This window comes from Vidua macroura, chromosome 12 (genome assembly GCF_024509145.1).
Source record: "Vidua macroura isolate BioBank_ID:100142 chromosome 12, ASM2450914v1, whole genome shotgun sequence".
Lineage (NCBI taxonomy): Eukaryota > Metazoa > Chordata > Aves > Passeriformes > Viduidae > Vidua > Vidua macroura.
This window is the reverse complement of record NC_071582.1, coordinates 3,454,157-3,475,308: the sequence shown is the minus strand read 5'-3', so window position 1 is coordinate 3,475,308 and position 21,152 is coordinate 3,454,157. Positions and strand designations below refer to the sequence as shown.

Below are 21,152 nucleotides of genomic sequence, written 5' to 3'. Positions count from 1 at the left end.
TTATAAAGATCTGTTAAAATAATGTCTATTAGCAAAGTTACTTACTTAAGAAATACCAACTGTATTGGTTAATGAAGTTAATGAATTGAAAACATCATGGAATTTTTTTTTTTTCTGGAGGAATGTAAAACAGGCCTCACTAACAGATGTATTTACTTTGATAATGAGTTTTATCTCATTGGATGAAAAACAGGGAAAAATGCAGAGACTGGTGAAAAACAGACAAGCAGGTGCTGGACACCAGCCTGATAAACAGAACAGATGGGATGGAAACCAGACAGGGATGCTTGTGGAGCTCAGCCACAGGCTTGTCTCTGGCATCATGGAAAGGGATGGAACCACCAACCAAGATGGATTTGAGAGAGTTAAATGAGTGGATGAGTCAAGGCATATTCTAATGGCCTTGGAGACCTGCAGTGAGTGGACATGGAAAAAACCTGAATTCCTTGGATTATTTCGATACAAGCAGGAAGACAGATGTGGCCCAGGAGAGTAGTTCCTCGCATGGATTAAGATGATACTCAGATTACAAACAGGATCAAGAGAAAGATTTTTAACAACCTCCAAGTTCTCCACAAAGACGTGACTGAAGTGCTCTGCTCCCACGTCTCCTACCAAACATCAGTCAAGTCACTTAATATTTAATGCATCTTTATTTTTTCTTTTGAATACCTGAACTATGGCTTGTGAAATTTCCTACCTCAGTATAACTGCAAAAATGCACATAATAATATATGAAAAAAAAAAGCCCAGAGTCTGGAGTTGAGGGGTACTTTGGGAAGGACGACAGCAACCCACAGCATGTTACTTTGCTGCCACTAAAATCCCACTTTTCCCTTTTTCAGCTACGTGCCTGCTGTATTTTGCCTTATCAAGGAGAGGATGGCTGGTGCTGCAGAGATGCCCAATGCTCACGACAGATCTGAATCAAAATAGTCCAATCACCACTACTACCACTGATGGCTCTATTGCACCCATGGCCTTTTCCAAGGGTCCTCCCCACTGCTAAATGAGAAGTGGAATTTTCCAGTTCACTGTTACCACATGCTGCATTGTGACTTCTCTGGAAACCCATGAAGTGCTGCTGGCTCCATTAATGCACCATCTCACTTCTGATAAAGTCTTTGGCAGCTGTTTTTGACAACAGCCCAAGACCTCAGCACAGAAGTGCAGGCTTTCCTGTCTGTGCAGGCTTTTCCCTAAGTTCATCTATGGCCTGAAGCTTCTAAACCTTTGTGCTCGCCCAAACTGTGCAGTCCTTTCAAACACTGCATTAAAACATCATCCAGTGCTATAAAAGGAAAATGGATGGTTCCAGGAGGCAGCTCCATGGCAGATGAGCCACTGTGGCTCAGGAGATAAGAGGCAGCTGCCAGAGATTAATATAAGAGTTATTTATGAATGTGGTGTGGTTGATTGCCAGAGGTGCTGGAGCTGCAGCCAGAGAGGATGGCAGCTCCCCTGCAGGGTCCCAAATCAAGCACGTTTGTCATCACTGCCACAGCCACGAGAGGCAAAATAAAGTAGTCTTTCCCTGCAAAACCAGATCTCCCCTTGACTGCCCTCTCCTTAATTTCAGAAAGAGCTGTAGCTCCAGAGACATGGGGATGTATTTGAATGCTAATAGCATGGTCACACACAACCTCCAAACAATAAACCATGAGCTACTGAACGATGAGAAAAGCTGATGACACATTATGCTTTGCAGGGTCTTCCTGAAAAACCATGTGCTCATCCCCTAATCCCTGTAACATCCCAACTACGGGCACTGACTACACACCAAGGATCCTACCCTGGAGTTTAGCTCACAACTATTTATTTGCTCCTACCTATGGCCCTCCTCAAGCAGGTGCTGCTGCCACACACCTTGGATGTTCCTGGGTAAAATAAAGTAAAATGAAATCTTCTCTCTGATGGGAAGATAACTTGCTCAGATGAAGATGACAGCACCAGCAACTGCTGGCACACAGGAAACCCCAATTTTAATTGCTGGAATCCTACCTCCTCACTGGACTTCAGTGTTACATTTAAGCTGTTACCTGATCTAGATCAAAGATTCAGAGAATGTTTGAGTTGGGAGGGTCTTAAAGCCCATCTCATTCCAGCCCCTGCCATGGGCTGTGACACCTCCCACTAGGCAAGGTTACTCCAAGCACTGTCCAGTCTGGCCTTGGACACTTCCAAGAATGGGACAGCCACAGCTTCTCTGGGCTGTGTGCCAGAGTCTGACCACCCTCACAGGGAAGAATTCCTTCCCAATATCCCATCTAACCCTGCCCTCTTTCAGTTTGAAGCCATTTCCCCTTGTCTTGTTACTCCAGACCCTTGTAAATACTCACTCTGGAGCCTTCCCTTTTAGCTACTAGAATACAGTCTTGGATTCTCCAAGATCATCCAGCAGAATAATTATATGCAGGCAAGAATCAAAAAGTCTTGAATTTATTAAAAGAAACACAGAGTTGACAAAGTCAGTATTTCTGCCTAACTTTAAAATGGCACATTATTCCTGAGGGAAAAGCCCAACTCAACTCCTGAAGCAAAACAATGAAGAGAGAGGAAGTACAATATGAATAAACAAGGGTTTATTTACTGGTGGTTGCCACTTGCAGCTTCTCCTGCAACACTGCAAGCTTCCAAATGCTGGGAGAAGAGAAGGTCCCAGGGAGACCTCAAGAGCCCCTTCCAGTGCCTAAAGGGGCTCCAGGAGAGCTGGAGAGGAACTTGGGACAAGGCTCTGGAGGGACAGGACACAGGGAATGGCTTCCCACTGCCACAGGGCAAGGTTAGACGGGATATTGGGAAGGAATTCCTCCCTGAAAGGCTGGAGAGGCCCTGGCACAGGTTGCCCAGAGAAGCTGTGGCTATCCCATCCCTGGAAGTGTTCAAGGCCAGGCTGGACAGTGCTTGGAGCAAGCTGGGATAGTGGAAGGTGCTGCTCCTGGCAGGGGGTGGAATGAGATGAGCTTTAAGGTCCCTCCTAACTCAAACCCATCTGTGATTCCATGATGTCCATCCACAAGTTGTCCCCACTTTGCAGTACCTTCTACCCAAAGCATGCCAGAATAAAAGATGTAGTTTTACCCAAATTACTGCAAAGATATCCCCAGGAACCAGGAACAGTCCGTCTGGTATCAATTCATAACTGAAATAGAATGCTTCAAGTGAGCTGCCAAGTGTCCAAACCACTGTTTCTAAAAAAAAAAAAAGCCCCAAACCACAGGACTGTGTTTCCAATCAGCACACAAGAAGGAAGGAGCATGCAGCCAGCCAGGAATGTGACATCACTGCAAATCCAACTAAGTCAGCCTCTCCATGTGCTCTGGAGCTGCAGCTCGGGGAAGGGGAAAAGAAAAGGCTTGTCTTGGAAAATAAAAGTCCAGTCTCAGCTCTGAAGCCTCCAAAATACCAAAGGGAAGGATCCCTTCAGGCCAACTCTGCCCATTCAAGACTATTAAAGGGGGTGACAGTTATCACAGCAGGACCCTAAGGGCACAAATCTCTCAGGAGCCAGCCTGGGATCATGGAATGATCACACTCACTTTCCATGAAAAGCATTTCTGCGTGGAGTTGTCATCTCCACATACTCCAACACTGATGAAAGGGATGGGCAAATGTCAGCCCCTGTGCCGAGCACAGAAAGTGAAACATTCCAGAATGGAGTAGATGCACATGGGAACCTCATCAAAGCTCAAAACCCATCCCAAACTTAAATCTCAAGCTTTTTACATGGAATCCCAGATAGTTTGGGCTGGAAGGGACCTCAAAGCACGTATTGATCCATCCCATACCCAGGGCAAGCCCCATCCAACCCAGCCTTGGACATTTCCAGGGATGTAGCATCTACCACCTCTCTTGCAATCTGAAGACTGGTAGATCCAACCTGCTCTTCTTGATGGTGTAAAGAAGCAAGGACATACCAGAATGACATTATGCAAACCTTTTTGTGAGAGCCTGTGGAGCAGAGTCTTTTCCAGACAAACTCCACTGAAAATTTCAGTGTACCAAGCTATGAAAAAACCCACAGGCATCTGAAGAATAAAATAGCTGCTGTATCCATCAAGAAAGGCAGCTGCCCATGAGCTACAGAGGTCGTGGTGGGAGACCCATGTCTCCAAATCCTCAAACCCTCAATGGCTCCATCCGTTAGAGCCAAATATAATGCTCCTTTGTTAAATACACAGGAATAACCAGCCCACTGATCCCCAAGAGTCCAGTGAGTCATGAGTGGGGATTATCAGACATCAGTAGTCTTTGTGAAATCCCAAAATGTCAAATGAATCCCATTCTTCCTTCCTGATTCAGAGAGATGTGAATTTAAGTCATTCCTCCTACTCCCTGAGACAGAGGAAGACCAGGAGAAGGCCTCCTACCATGGGGAGGTTCAAGTTGGAGCATCTCAAATTCTGCTCTGTGAGCAGTGAACCTGCTCCCAGAGTGAGGTCACTGCTGGATAAAATTTGGTGGTCAGGATTCTGATGATGTAAGGAGGTAAACAAAAAACATGGGAGGTGCTCATCTTAACACAATTCACAGGTTCTTCCAAAATGATTTTATCATGGAAATCACATCAACCATTCTCAAAGGAGCCTTGCCCTCCCTCGTCTTCCCCCACAGCCACCACACCCTGATCTTTCCTTTCTTCTACTGATATTGATGATAAACCTTTCTAAGGGGACACCTGAGATTTGGGAGCAGCCATATCACCAAAAACATTGGGAAAGCACTTGAGAAACTCATGCTGAGCCACTCTAGATCAACTCAACAGAAAGAGCATCAAGGTAAGACTGTTCCCAGCTGTGTCAATACACTACAGATGTTGGGCAGCAGGTCAAGGGAGGGGATTTTACCCCTCTGCCCTGCTCAGGTGAGACCCCACCTGCAGACCTGCCCCAGCCCTGGAGCCCAGCACAGAGAGGATGTGGAGCTGCTGGAGAGAGTCCAGAGGAGGCACCAGGGTGATCAGAGGAATGGAGCAGCTCTGGTGTGAGGAAAAGCTGAGAGAACTGAGATTGTTCAGCCTGGAGAAGAGAAGTCTCCAGTGCCTAAAGGGGCTCCAGGAGAGCTGGAGACAGACTTGGAACTTCAGACAAGGGTCTGAAGGGACAAGACAAGAGGGAAAAGCTTCAAACTCACAGAGAGTAGGATTAGATGGGATATTGGGAAAAAACTGTTGCATGTGAGGGTGGTGAGGCCCTGGCACAAACTGATCAGAGAAACCGTTGCTGCCCCATCCCTGGAAGTGTTCCAGGCTAGGTTGGATGGGTCTTGGAGCAACCTGGTCCAGTGGTAAGTGTCCTTGCCCATGGCAGGAGCTTGGAACAAGATCATCTTTAGGGTCCCTTCCAACCCAGCCCACTCTATGATACCATTACTCTAAGGACCCTGCAGCAGAAGGGTAGTTAGAGCTCAGTTCCAAAATTTTCTAGCCAATTTTTTAATGTCTGTGCCCAAGATGAAGGAAAAAAGTAGAAACACCACACTGATTAAATGTCTATCACAAAGACCCTTTGTGTGCCCTTTGTTAGGGCACATTTCACCTTTGCACAAAGGCAACACTTCACTTCTAAAGATTAAAGCTCAAATACACCCTCAAACTGGGAGAATAGATACTATTTTTTCCCCCTGGAAAAAGGAGGGGAAATATCTCCAGCTGCCCCCAGTGAGAACATGATGTGTTTAGTTATTTGTGACACAACAGGCTGCTCTTGAGATGCTATTCAAGGTGCTCTAAATTCTCACACAACCCTACAACAAGAGGGAATGAAGGGACGAAGTGTGATGTGATGCTCAGTGTTCCTAATCTGGGGGATACAAGAAGATTAGAGGCAGAAATAGCCAAAGCAAGTAGTTCAGCAAAACAGAACTTATGTATTTTGAATAATATAATAGGAAAAGATTTGTTTCTCTCTACCACCCACAGCACAGAATTCAGAATTCCTAACTACACTGGAGTCTGAGAGAAGCTGATGGATTTGTGGCTGCTCCAAAGCATTACACAAGGGCCCCAATTGTGAAGGATCTGAGGAAAAGCTATTGGGAATCTCCTATGGAGATCTGCAGCTCCTGCCATACAAGAACCACCACTAACATAGGCACTCAAGAAGGCAGTAAAAATTTCCTGGAATCTTGGGTCAGCACTGCTGTGCAATCAGTGCTCCAGCTTAAGGAATGACATCTGGAGATGAACACCTGCACCCACACACACACTGAGCAATGCACAGCTCTGCTTTGGACAACTCTCACACAACAAGTCACTAAAGCATTTACAAACCATCAGAATAAAGTGCAAACCTGCCTTCCAGGAATGGAATAGAAGAAAAGTCAATAATGTCCTAAATTAGGACACCCATTAGCTTCTCCTACATTATTTTGACATAAATAAATAAAAACTGAAAGAAACTCTGAGTGTGCATCTCAAAATATTGAAAACCATTCCAAGAGTTGGCTTTTAATAACAAACATTATGTACTGACCTCTGCCAATTTGTATGGTAAGATCAGCTTCTCTCCCACTGTCACTGTCTTTCTGGTCACCAGGGCCTCAAACAGCATCTCTTCTTTCACCTAAAACAAAAGTACAGATGTTAATGATTATTCTAGCGATCTTTTATTTAATTTTAAATCCAGTTTAAAAAATGCTAACATTTAAACTTAAAAAAAAATTCAGTGTAAACACATTCAAATTTCAAAATTTAAGTTAAAAAAAAAACAACAACCCACTTTTGCCAGCCCTTGCAGAGTTAAGTTCAATGGGTAGAAACATGCCATTGGGAGGAGCCAACTCAGCACATAAATCCAGCATCAGAAACCTAACACCAGGGTATTCAAAGGAACCTGATTTTCTGCATTTAGGCATCCCAGTTGTAGCAATTTCCCATTGGTTTCCTTATTCCCTGTGTGGCTCCTCCCTCCCACACTTTCTCTTGGCAAAATAAGTCAACTTTCTAGTGTTGTCAAGATGAAATCATACAAATTACTCTAGAATAAGCCAAGCAGTGTCATCAGTTTCAGAGATATCCAAGTGAAGCAGGGGTTTTTTCATGCTTTTAAGAGTGGGAAGGAGTCAGAAGGAGGAAGAAACCCTTGGAAAAGCACCTGATATTTACTCTGCTATTGGCACTGGATGTTTACTCCCTAAATCCCCAGTTCCTGGCGAGGTGACAGTCTCTAATCAGCCCTCACAGGTCTGCAGAACAAAACTCAGTTGTGCAAACACAGACACTTCAGCGAAGAAGAAAATGGTGCCTGACAAATTAATTGGTACCTGCAGTTGTTGGGGAAAAGCCACTTTCCCAATCAGCTTCAAGACCCTCTTACTTTGAGGAATTCAGAAGGTGTCCTCTCTCCCAGAACACATCAGTTAGACCTAAAGACTTAGAGTTGTTGACTGATCTTCATCAAATTTCCAAGTCAAAAAAGACATCATGAGTCTGGGTGAAAATCTCGGAGCCCAGAATTAATGGATGGGAATTGATACAGAGAAGCTGCACTGAAGTCTCTACAAACTGCTTATCCTACCTGAAGGTCTCCATGCAGGCACCAGACCTCCTCTGGACATCTCTGATTGTTCAAAATCCACATTCCTGAAGCCATCCAAGGCCATATTTTTAGCATAGGGAAATGAGTCATGATTTGACAAGGAAAACAGGAAATGTAAAGGTCTAACAATTGGACTCAACGATCTTAGAAGTCTTTTCCAACCAAAACAATACTATGTATGTACTTTGACTTAAGGGTTTAATCCAGGAATTAGTATGAAGAGGAAATGCAAACAAGACAGTGGAAGGTCAGGAATCTCATAAACCATAGCAATAATGATGCCCTTCTGTACAAAAATCTCCTTCTGCCAAAACTATTATTATGGGAGTCTCCCTCATAAAATTCAGGGAGTTTTTCTGTTATATAAAAATTCTTCCTGCGATAAGAACTTGTCACTGTGGAAATCAGAATACATCAAGTCACCTGTACATGATGTCACCTGCCAGCAACGTCTCTATCACTGGAAATGACACTTCAAGGTTCATTTCTTTAGTGCTCAGCACTACTCAGGAGCCCCCAGTTCCTACAGTCCAATTTTACCTTTCAAAATCAAGCAGGGGAAAAAATAATCTTCTGGTTCATTCAGGGATCCACAGCAAGATTTCACATTTGGTTTCTATTCCTCTACAATCACCAAAATATGTGATTTTGTAATTTTCGGCTCTGCGGACGTTTTTCCAGCAGCTCTCAGCTGCAGGACCATCGGCTGCTCTCCCTCAACTGCACAACTTGGAACAAAAGTGAGTTTCACACCATCCATTATCCCACTTCAGGGATGCTGCAAACCCACAGCCAGCATGCTGGCTTTTTTAAATTATCCAAGGCAACAAAGCAGAGGGGTGTCAGATGGTTCCTAATCAAAACAAAGAAATATTCCTCAACAACATAAACACTTCCAAGTCCCAGATTTGTCAGCAAACACAGGGATTTTGAGCAATTTAAACAACCACCCACGCCATCCCTCACCATCCCCATTTCATGGTCACTCTGGTTCTTTCTCTCCCTGCTCTCTGGATTAAGGGAACCTGTGGATGTGCATCTTTCATCTCCTGACCTGGGGAGATCCCATTGAATCATTTTCTTGTACAAAAACACTCTTGGCAAGGACGGGAATCCCTGCATCTCCCCAGGCCCTTGCCTGCAATTACCACCCAGTGGAGCTTGATCTCAATTCCTTCATCGCCTCTGATGAGCACCACGGGTGCAACCAAATCATCCTAATCTGCATTCAAGGTCACAGCATGAAAGTAGCTGACTCCTGATGCCAGGGAGGAGCCACTGGGGCTTTCTAAAGATAAATTCAGCACGTGCTGATGACTAAGGACATGGAGATATTTGCAGCTTCCCCACATCCTACACTTCCTCCTCCAGTAAGCATGAAACACTAAAATAGGGACACCCATTGGTGCAGAGTAGCAAAGAGGAGAACATCAGTCATTCCTTTATTTTGTGCCCTAGGAGTTTCACTCTTGGGTCACATTTCATGGACTTTTTCTTCCTGGTGCTAAAGGGCATGGCCTGCTCTCCTTCTTAAACACAGCCTGCAGGAGTTTAGATCTTAATTACAGAGACAAAATGCAGATTTAAGACTTTGTTGCCACAAGTGGGCCCAGAGATGGCTGGAGGCCTCAAGTCCATGAGCCAGTGAGTGGTGACCAGCAGTGTCACAGCTGGGAATGTCAGCAGAGCATGGCAGGAGCAGGGAGCCAGCACGGGCTGGGCTGGAGCCAAGGCAGGCAGAGACTGCTCCTCCAGTAATTCTGGGGTAATATGTTAGAGCAGCTGAAGAAAAATGAACCATTTCCAGCTGGAGAACAAGAAAACATCAGGTTTTGTCTCTCCTTCCATATTTGAGAAATGGATTACAGTGCTGAGGGCTCGCTCTTAAGACGCCTCGTGTGGAGTAACTGAAAATAAATTCAGATTTCTATTCTATTTTCTTTTCCAAGAAGAGCTGAACCTTTTCCTCAGACTTTCTTTCAAATAACCAGAGAGTTAAAAGGATGAGAGGGAATGGCTGGAGCTGTGTTAGGGAGGTTTAGGTTCTTCCCCCAGAGGGTGGTTGGGCACTGAACAGGCTCCCCAGGGAATGGCCAGGGCCCCAAGGCTGCCCCAGCTTAGGGAGTGTTTGCTCTCAGGTGGACTTGTTGCAGTGTCTGTGCAGGGCCTGTGTTTGTGAAGTTACACTCAATGGTATTTGTGGATCCCTTCCAACTCAGCATATTCTGTGATTCTCTGAAGTTTTCTAACTCTAATTCTGGCTCAAAATTTTGCATCCAATGATGATATCCCTACTCATTGCAGGGATGTTGGACCAGATGAACTTTGGAGGTCACTTCCAACCCCAATCACTCTGTGATTCTACAAAACATCATCTGAAAAACAAATCCAGAAGAAAAAGCTGGAAACAAGCACTGTCTGCTCCATAATCCTCACCCCCTCCCCAATTAATTTCCAAGATATTTATCACAGGAGGAGCCCCAGCGCCTGTGGGATCCCTCTGGGAAGCTGAAGGCCATTTTTTAGTGGAAGAACTTGAGCACATAAATCTCCTGGAGAGGCCAACTTCAGCTCTAAACACAAATGTACACTGGGAGATTTGGCAAAACTAATTTAGGACACTTGATAATTTGTATTTATCTTTATTTGCACTGAGGTTAGGTATTGCATTGGTTACCTAAACCTAAACGTTGAATACAAAACTGCTCCACTAAGCAAAGACAGAATTGATCTCCTTCCTCAATGCTTCATCCATGGAAATAATTTCCCATTTTAGCAAACACACACAATTAAAATGTTCCTATTGTTCCAATGGAGGTCAGCTAGATAATCTCAAATATATTATTTTTGTTAATAAGCCCACAAATGAGCTTTTCCAAGCTTTTTCCCCAGAAACACAAAGGTTTTACCCAGTTTTACACAACCCTCTATGATTTCTGCTCAGGCCCTGGGAAATTTGCAGTGCTTGCACAAGACTCCACATCTGCTTGATCCATCAGGCAGCCTTGATATCACTCCCCAGCACAGCATTTCAGAAGAGTTTAAACAAAGGCCCTGAAAAATCTGCCAAAAGCATCACATAATCCACACGCTCTGTCTATTCCTGAAAAAAAAAAAATGGAATTGGGATTTTACTGTAAATGAAACAATGATCTGCAGAGTCTGGCCAAAATCCTATATTGCAGTTTCAACAAATGCTGCTCTGGATGGTTTAATAAAGCAAAAAACATATTGGATGGGGTTGTTGATGTCTAACAAAAAGCAACTCCATTGCAGATCATCATCTCCTCCCAGATTCCTTCAAAAAATCTCTGTATTGTCTTCATTTTATAGGGACACAAATCTCATTTCACAGAGGGAGGATAGTTGTGCAGTGGTGTTGCATTAACTGGTGCAGCAGGGAAATTCCTCCAGTTATCATTAGAGGTCCCAACACAAACCAAACAGCTCACGAGAATTTGGGACAGATTCCCCTTTGCACTGGGAGAAGACCCTAATTTTGCCTAAGTTTTTAATTTCAGCCAGGTTGGTGGTTCCCCTCCTGCCCTTGGAGGCTACATCCCCATGGGAGCCATGCTGGAGCACCTCTGCATCCCCTCTCGGCTGCTCTCAGAGATGGCCAACACAGCTCCGGTTGGATTTTTTCTTTCTCTTTTCCAGGTCAAATCCTCAACTGAACAAATCCAATGAGTCATTTGAGTATAAAGATCAACCCAGAAGTTCCCCCAAGATAAGGAAGTATCAGATCACAGTTTCTTCCATCCCTTTGCTGGGAATGGTCCCACCAAACAGCCAGTGACCACAGGAAAGGAAGTTCAACTCTCTGTCAACTCATATTACTTTTATTCTGAGATGATTTTTCAGTTATTAGTGTCTAATGCCAAGATCTGGAGAGGGGATTAACAACTTTTTCAAGCCAATTCATAATTTAAGCAACAATGGGAAAAGGAAAACTGTTCAGTGACCACAAAAAAAAAAGAATGTAATAAAAATAATTACGCAAATGAGACAAAATACAAAGTGTCAAATGTTTTAACCAGTATTTTAAATCTCTGTGTGAGTAGAACTCATTGCACTTAATGTGGAGAGCTGTAATGAATAAGGAGTGGTGGCTGCTCTTTGTAATGATTCTTCATCTGTTTGAACCCTTTGGTTCTTCCTTTGGGTCAAACCTGAATAAGCAGCAACATCTGTTGAGGTCTGCAAAGAGAAATGTGGCATTTCATAAAGATAAGTCTGAAAATGAGATTATTGGCTTTATTTCAGCTGATTTCAGTGGGTCTGTTGAAAGGTTTACACTTGGAGGCAGCAAATGCTTCCAGTTCCATGGATCAATTATCACCTAAATGCAACTTAAGGGACAAACAACACCACTTACCCAAACCCATTGACGCATTTCATCAGATCCTACCTCAATGCAGCAAGCATTGTCCCAATCTAATTAACAAGCATTTTATGTTCAAGATGGTCATTTAATTTGCAAAAAGAATTACCAAGATGAACAGAAATCTATCAATTTGCTTAGCTACATCAGATCCTAGTGGTTTGTTTGTTTGTTTTTTTCAAATGGTGAAAAATAAATGTACTTATTGATTTTTACATCTTGTTGACAGTACCTGGGGGTGCTGCTCCAGCCCATGGCATTAAGGCACCATTGGATTGACATGACTCAGCCAATGCCTCATTTCACATAATCATGTGTAAAAACCACCCCGCAACCTCCCCATGTGCAGATCTTGCAAAAGGGTTTGTTTGCAAAGGCAAAGACCCAAAGCCTGGAACTTCTTCAGCTCTCTAAGTCACTCTCTTACTCAAATTTTTTTAAAAAAACAATTACTTAACTGATTTGGCCACATTTAACAGGGTAAAATCAACAACATTCTCCTCCCCACTTATATTTTCCTTCTGTTTATTTCTGCAATCTCCAAGGCCAAGATGCAAAGAGCATCCAGCTGCTCAAACCATATTTTACAGAAGCTTTCCCCTCCCTAAATTCAAAGCATTAATGAAGTGCTATGAAAGTCCCTGAGAGCCAATTCCCCAGCTCTGTAGGTAGGGAGATAACACAACAGTTATTTAATGGAATGAATGGGAAGAGCACTATGTGTAACACAAAAGGCCAAGTTGCCTTCTGATTCTACCATAAAATCAGCACAAATTCACCTTCCAGACCATCCAGGAAGTACAAAAGGGTAAAGATAATTGTTGCTATAATCAACTACAAGAGAAACATTTCAGTTGCAAGAGGTTTAAAGCATTTCAAGTGAAGTGAGACAGCAAGGGGAGGTTCTAGCCACCTCAATCCATGTCAGGAGGTTTTTGAGCTCAGCTCTTGAAGGCTGAAGGCCAGCAAGACAAGTTGGCTCATTCAAGACTTTTCTCATGAAAAAAAGTACTACAATACAACACAAAACCTGCTTGGGCTGTCAAAGATCTCCTAAGAACTCATTTAATGCTTTTGCACTGATTTACAGAGCTGGACGTGGCCTGGGCCAGCCAGGTAGAGACCTACAAACCCTTCCCAAGGGACACCAGCACAGCAGTGGCTCACAGAGGCCAAGGTATCAGGTCCTAAACAGCAGATGATCAAAAGATGCACCAAAGAACTCCTTAATGGGCACATAAATAGGGACTAGAGGGGTGAGATGGGCCTACAGATTCCCTTGTGGAATCTGGCAGATAATAACAGACAAAAAAACACAGCAAGGGAGCTCAGCACCTCCTACAGCCAGCACGGAACAAAAACATGGGGCTATGGTCGTATAACTGCTCGAGTTCCTCAAACAGACTTTGGAACAGATTTGAGGAGCACCAGCTGATGGCTGGCAACTGAAGACACTGCCATGTTGGACAGCAGGTTTGCTCTGCATCTAGACCCTTTCACATTTAATCACAGCAACAGGATTTTCAGTCAATGAAACCTGAAGCGTAGGGGCAAAAACCCTCCATGAAAAACCTCTTTAGAAAAGTTCCTGTACCTTTTCCCTGGCAAACATGAACAGCCCATAAGAATGGAAACACACAAGAACTTACTCTTTGGTGAAACCGGAAATTAATTGCACATGTTTTATCTCCTAAATCAGAGGTGCCTTGTTTGGTGTGAAAATTTCAGGAGAGAAAGCAGAGCCTTACCTCCAGCAGCTCTGACACGACAGGAAGTATCTCAGGGTTACAGATATCGATGGAGTCATCCCGGTAGGTCTTCTTTTTGTACCGGATGTTCCCCAGATGCAGGATTGCTGACAGCAGAGAGAAAATCCTAAATAGAGAGAATTCATTTTCACTTGGTTTTTCATAAAGTGAATGAAGAAGCAAATTTCACCCCCAAGGGCCATGTCCCTCTTTGGCTCATTCTTCTAATTTTCAATCCACTTTGCCTCATGTCAAAAAGATTTTTATTTAGTCAAGTACCAAACTTGCATCCATACAGTTTCCTTGAAATGTATTTAACATATCAAATCCACAGTTACAAAATTACAGCCCATGTTTTAAGAAAAGTAGAAATCCTCCAGTAATCTTGATATCCAGATTAAATATTTATCATCCAATTGCCTAAGTTAAGGGGTAGAATGGGCATGGCCATGCAGGTGATCCCTCTTAGTCCCCTGGGACACATGTTTTTGTCACCTTTTTGGATCTAGTCCCAGCCAGGAACAAAAGACTGTACAAAACAGCATAAATGCTTTTATAATATCTAAGCAACTGAGACAAAGAAAAGGATGTTACACTTCAAGTAAATTTATCCAACCAATTTTTCTGTTTTGGAGGGAATTTGGTAATTTTTAAGTTATCTCCCCTCAAAAAAAAAACCAAAACCAAAAAAAAAACAAAACCAAAAAAAACCCAACCAAAAACAAACTAAAACAAAACAAAACAAACCAAACAAACAAACAAACAAACAAAAACAACAAAAAAATGATCAGACATTCAAAGATATCCTGAGTTGGAAGGAATCCACAAAGTCCATCAAGCTCAACTCCTGAGCTATGGCTGACTTCAGCTATAAATCCTGTTTGTCCCTAATTCTACACTCTCTTGGGAGCCAAAAATGAATAAACCCAAATGTGATTCCTAGCTATGCCACCAGGTTGTCTGGACAACACACCTTCACCTCTCCAAGTCCTCCCTTATCTCCAAAACAGGAATGGATACTAAGTCCTTGTTGTGAATTTCTGGATACAATTTTATAAAAAAATTTCTTCTCTGTTTCCACAAAGGTGAAACACCATGTTTTGCTATAAAGAAATTACTTTTAAAAGTATAGTAGTATTTAAAACATACTCCCTATATCTCAGCTGAAGGTGGTTCCTTATTTGTGCTGCAGTTGTGTAACACCAAGCAAAATAAATCTGCTCGTGTGGTGAAGAATCCGCTTTATTTTTGACACGCAAAATTCACCAGGAGCAACTTGTGTGCCAAGAAAAATCATTGCACAGTAAATCAGAAGTGAGAATTTACTGCATCACCCAACTCTGCTCAGTCCTGACACTTCCTGATTGCTTTGCTCAGGCAATTAAACCCCTCAACAGGCTTTAGACAAACCTCATCCTGAAACCTGATAAAGCAGCCTCAGACACAGAACATATTCACACAAGTCTGTATCCTTGGGTTTATCCACGTGTGTGGGGAAGATAGAGAAAAAGCAGTTTTAATTTCATAATTGATTTGTTACAAGTGAGGGATAAAGGACAAGCGTCCAAAATTTCTCAGCTGGGTGGAAATATCTTTGAAGTAATTTTTTACCTCAAAAATTTTTTTAAAATTTTTATGTCAAGTTCTTCCCAACCTACTCAAGCCTTTCAAGCCAAAAATCAACACAGGAGGGATTAGTTTGTAGGTTTGCTTGGAGATGACTCTTATGAACCCTCTAATTCCATGGTGTCAATGGTGCTGCAACCCAGCTAAAGTCCAGTTTTCAAACCAGCATGTCCAGAAAATTAGTGAAAAAGGCCAGTTGGAAATGAGTCTACAGACCTAGAATTGCACGCAAAGGGTTAAGTTTGATGAGGGATAATGAGGACTTCTGATTAAACCAAGCTCTGGATTCATGACATGCAGAGTGAGGCGTGATTATTCATGAACACTTGAGAAATACTTCAAGATGTCAACTCCTGCCAACGCTCCATTTGCATGAAGAGAATTGTTAAGTACAGCAGTGGTCATGGAATCACAGAATGGTTTGGGTTGGAAGGGACCTTAAACTCATCTAGCTCCATCCTGCCATGGGCAGGAAAACCTTCCACTAGACCAGGCTGCTCCAAGCCCCATCCAACGTGGCCTGGGACACCTCGAGGGATGGGGCAGCCACGGCATCTCTGGACAATGTCCTGCTAGTGGAGGCGGCATTAACCAGGACAATCTCCAAGCTATTAAAATGAAAAATAAACTCACTGTCTGCGTGTCTTGGGCAGAAACCCCACCATCTCCATGGCGAGCTGCAGCCGCTCAAAGTCGTGCTTCAGGTCCTCCCCTTCCACGGAGAAACAATCCTGTGGGTCAAACACACAGAGAAAGCACTGACACAATTAACACCACATCAGGTCCAGATGGCCAAGTCAGCGCTCCATAAATATCGCTGAGTGATCTCCAGGTCTTTTATCAGCAACATTTCCAACCTGGTACTGGAAAAACAACATTTCTGGCTAATATTTTCTGGAAATATATCCTTGTTTCCCAGGTTTAACCTCTAAGGAAAGAGGTGAGCCACCCCATTCCAACAGTATGGTGAGAGTTGGTCAGTGTGACCCTACACAAAAAGGATGGGAAATAACAACAAGATGAAATCTGTTCCACATTTACAGACAGTTTATTCCACATTCAGTTCTACACCTAAGGAGGGAAATTCAGTTTTTAAATAGAATTCAGATAACTTCATGTAAATGATCGGTGCATTAAATCCTGTGTTGGAAAAGCAAAGCTTTAAATATATTTTTCAGTAACTACCAAGAAATTATTTTAAAATTGGGAGAATCTGAAATCCAGGATATTTTATACTTCTTGGAAGTTCACGTGCCTGAATAGTTTAATTTTTAATAGTTTAATTTTTGCTTGATATCAGTCACTGACATGTTTGGAAAAATCCAGTGACATTCCAGATCCAACCAAAGCTGTCCTGCACCAATATTTAGGAAACAGAAATGCTCTTTAAATTAATATATAGACCATTAATGCCAAATATCTTCTGCTTTGGCACACTGTAGGCCTCGCATAGATTATTTATTCTTCTCTCTGCTTTCCTAGCCTATATTTAATATTCTACCCATTGCTGCCTATAAAAACTACCCATCTGTGAATAAAATTAGTTTATTGTGTATTACACATTATTGTGCTATTTTAAACCTCAGACTATTTTATTAACACTTAAATCAAGACTTTCTACAAGTAATTAGAGACTTTCAACAAGTTAATCCAAGTGTAAGTAAACAAATAAAAATTCTATAAAATTCTATTACAAGTTTATTAAAATAATACAAATAAAAATTGTAGCTGCAGTTGGAATTAATTAAGCAGCTGAATGCACATAGTTGATTTTGAACATTTCCTGAACATCATATTTATCAAACAAGCAAATGTGCAAAAAATTTTGCACAAAAAATTAGGAAAGTCTGCATTAAATAGGGTTATGTAAATCATTGAAAAGTTGTACTCACTGATAGTACAGAAAATTAATAATAAATACAGAATATACAGAATGAAATTATTTTATAATATCAGCTTTGTGGTTTACAGCATTTAAAGCCTCACAACCATATCAATGAAGTACCTCATCCCACTCCAGAGCATCATTACAGCTATAGTTATAATTAGAGTGGAAAACCCTTATTTAAGATATATATTTATTAATATTATTTATATATTTATATGTTGATGTTATTATTTATTATATTGTTTACCTATTTAAAATATTTATTGCAACATAGGAGACATCCATACAACTGCACTAAAAGCCAGAGAAGTGCAATTGGACAAGAAAATCGAAATTTTTTTATCAATTGTCCTCAGGGACAAGTTAATGCTCCATGGGCAAAGTGAATTTGGAACTGTTGAACAGTAAAACCATTTAAAACCACACAGAGCATCCATGAAGGCGGAGACTGAAATTCCAGGAGAAAATACCAGCCTGTTTTAGGAAACAGTCATTAGAAAAGGGCATTTTCACCTTCCATTAGGAGCTAATCGGAAACAACCCTGTTCCAGAGGCACCTAAAGGAGCACAACAATGACATCACCAAGAACAGGGACACCAGAGGCACCAGCACTGATTATTCACATCATAAAACCTCAGGATAAGACCTTGTCCCTCCTGAGCTCCAACCTTGGCTTCCTCAGCCACTGCACTTACACTGAGAACTCAGCAGAACTTCCCACCCTCATTCTGGCAGGACCTGGACTTGGCAGGACAAGAACACAGCCACAAATCCTGCAAATTAGGCAGGTTTAAAGCTTTTTTTAAAGACACCAAGTGGTGCTTTTAGTGGCACTCCACATTCCAAGAGACATTTTCATTTTCTGGCATCATTCATCCAAAATTAAGTCACGAGTCAACAGCAAAATACCCTGGACAACGCCGAAGTAGCACAATCTACGCCGAAGGCAATTTAATTGACGATTTACATAACAATTGCCTGACTCATTAATCCACACAGAAAGACTTTTAGCAAATTCTCTGCTTAAAAGCGGATGCTCTCTGCAGTGTTCCAGCACGGAACTGCTTCCTAATGGATGATAAATGAAGGATAATTATAAAATAGAGGAGTGTCCTTGATATTAGAGCAGACAAGCATCACAAAGTCCATCCCCACAGACCTAACTTGCTGTTAATATCCTGCCAGAGCAATTAGTTTCCCAGTAAAAGTAAGTCCACTGCTTCCTACAGTTACATTGAAGCAATCCATAGATTTCCATGGAAAATTTAAAGAGGATAAAACAGAGCTTCTTTATAAACTTGGTGTCTGCAGCAGGTTGAGTCCATGGGTATGGGGAGAAGACCAGGCTAGGCTTAAAATGAATCATCAACTGAAGCAAAGATGTAATTTACCAGGACTGCCACAGAAAATGATCCCAAATAAAATCATCCTAAATAAATTAACAAATAAACAGCCAAATGGTAATGACACATGGTTTTGTTGCACAGAGTAAGGACACAGACATGGTAGCCCCCACACTGGCAGGGTGTTCTTGGTCATGCCAAAAGAAGGCACCAAATTTTGGAGTAGTTTTAATTTTAATTCCTTCAGCAAATTGTCCCAACCCCTTCCTAAAGCAATTAAGGGCTTTCCAACTTATAAAGGGTATTAAGATCTAGAACAGCATCTGCTCCTGCAGGGCCCCTAAGGATGCTAATAGATTAAGGATGCCAATCCAATATTCAATATTTTTAACCTTGTGAGGGAAATTCCCTCCTCCCCTCCTAAGGATTTGCAGGGAAATGTTGCTGTTAAGACACTTATTTAGCCCGAGTGAATCCTAGCTCCTTCCCAGATCATCTCTTACTCTTCCAGATACATCAGCAAGACTTTGGCAATCATCAAGCACACGGGAAAACTAGCAGGAAGAACAAGCAGGTGATGCCAAACATGCTTCCACATGCAGGACACACCGACGGGGAGCACCACGGGACACACGGACACCCAGAGCACGTTGGTGGCGCAGGAGGAGCCAGGGGAGGGGGAGAAGCTTCACCATTCCCTTTTTTGGGGCGATCCATTTGGAAAGGATGATCATGTCAGCAGAAGTATTTTAGGAGAAGGAATTGTTTTTGCGCTCTGAACAATATCAGGATTTGATTTTCTCACAGATGGCTGGGGGGATGTTATTGGGTTTGTCTGTTTTTTCCTGGAAGCTGGAGAGCAGATACACCACTAAAACCAGCATGAACTGATGCATCTCTTGGGGCTTCAAGACACTGATTTGCTGTTTTATTGGAATGGAATTTCAATTTTCACATTGCTGTCACATCACAATTTCCATATATCATCACATATTCCATCAGGAAGGAATGAAAACCCCCTTAGTTTTCTAAAACTGAGAGGACTGTAGAGACCTGAGCATCTCCAACTGCTGAAGAAGCTTTCCAAATGGAAGGAACCATAAAAGGGCAAGGGGAAAAAAAAACTTGTACTGTCACAAGCAACACCACTGCAGGGCAAAGGTGGTTAATGGATTAAACTTCATTGGATTTGGCTTTGTGTCCCTAAAACACTCAAGTGAGAGCAGCCCTGCACCAGCAACACAGAAGAGACAGGTTCTTGTACTGACCGGCTCCGAGTCATAGCAATAATCATCCCAGCTCTGTCTGAGGGGTTTCTTTGTCATCTGAAAGCAAGGCAGAGCGGGTTAAGTGGTGTTCCCACCCCAAATCACCCCGAAGACCTGCTCCCTAAGCAGGAAAATAATTGTTATTCTGCAGAGTCATTCCCTAGTTTTATTTGTTTTAAGGCAAGATTCATGATGGTTTTACATTCCTGATGCTGGTTCCTGCTCATATTGCACCTCATTGAGTGAGGCTCTCTCATCAATAATCCTAATGGATATACTAAAACCTTTTCTTGTCTTACAGACTTGGGGAAACCCTTGGTTTACTTGGAGCTGAAGAGCCACTGATGCCAAAATCTCACTGAAGAACAGATTTGGTTTGTTTCTACTCTCAACCTCTGTTCCAGACAAACACAAGTGCAGCAAAAGTGAGATTCTTCCAAACAACACTCCAAAGCTTTTTAGGAATTTGTGTCTTTTTCCAATCAGACAGAGATGGAGTTGAGAGAAGTCAAAGCATTACCAGCCCCAAGAGGGAGAGAGATGGCACTGGAGCTCCTGAGGACCTGAAAATAAGGATCTAAACCTGCTAATGACTGTTTTCAAAATGGATAAAAGTCAACAACCAGCACAGAAAATATTCAGTGAGCTGCAGGGTGTGCAGGGGTGGGTACACCTGCCACTGGGGGAAGAGATGAAAAAGTCCCCTATACTCAGGGGATATTTTGAGTAAATTTGCATTTAAAAATAAATTGAAATCTTTATTTTCAATCTGCTCCCTGCTTTTACAGAGCAGATTTTGGTTAAGTATCTGAATAGATTATTTCTCATCTGCAAAGCGAACTCCCCATTTGCTTTGCATAACACAACAAGAGCTGAGGAACCTGGGAGGAGGAAAGTAAAGCCTGACTCAAGACAGTTCAGGGCCTGGTTCAATATTTTATGGCTTCTCTATATGAATATTTAATTTTCAGTAAAACACTTCAGTTCATGTCTGAACTGGTTCTTTTTTCCTTTTGAAAAGGCAGGGTCTTCTCCAGGACACACTTAAGAAGAGACTGCAAATGTTAAAGGGTAATTCTATAATTTTTCTCTTAAATGTTTCCCAAGTTTCTTTTTCCATTTCTCCACTATCTCCTTTTTCCTTTTTCTCCTTATTTTCCTTTTCCTTTCCCTGAAGGGCAGGGAATAGCTGCTACTGCACTGTCAGACAGTCTTCATGTGAAACCATGCCCAGGCCATATCTGAAGGCACTGTTTTTCCATAGTTGTCAGTGTTAACTCTAATCCCAATTACTAAAAAATTATTTAAAAACCACCCAAAAACTCAGAGTGTCGCTGCTGTCAATACACTGTGTTC

At 42.3% G+C, this 21,152-nt stretch overlaps 1 protein-coding gene across 8 annotated transcripts in view; it reads right to left on the bottom strand.

The window, feature by feature from the left end:
• The window catches only part of MYO9A (myosin IXA), a 171,241-nt gene that overhangs the window by 81,264 nt on the left and 68,825 nt on the right, over nucleotides 1-21,152 (bottom strand). For 7 of the 8 annotated variants that reach the window (XM_053988384.1, XM_053988388.1, XM_053988386.1 and 4 more), the window contains exons 6-9: nucleotides 19,797-19,853; nucleotides 15,930-16,027; nucleotides 13,671-13,797; nucleotides 6,474-6,563 (exon numbers count right to left, since the gene is read on the bottom strand). In XM_053988384.1, the coding sequence (XP_053844359.1) occupies nucleotides 6,474-6,563; nucleotides 13,671-13,797; nucleotides 15,930-16,027; nucleotides 19,797-19,853 (372 nt within the window). The remainder of the gene's footprint in view (nucleotides 1-6,473; nucleotides 6,564-13,670; nucleotides 13,798-15,929; nucleotides 16,028-19,796; nucleotides 19,854-21,152) is intronic. The other variant, XM_053988389.1, reaches the window with a different exon arrangement.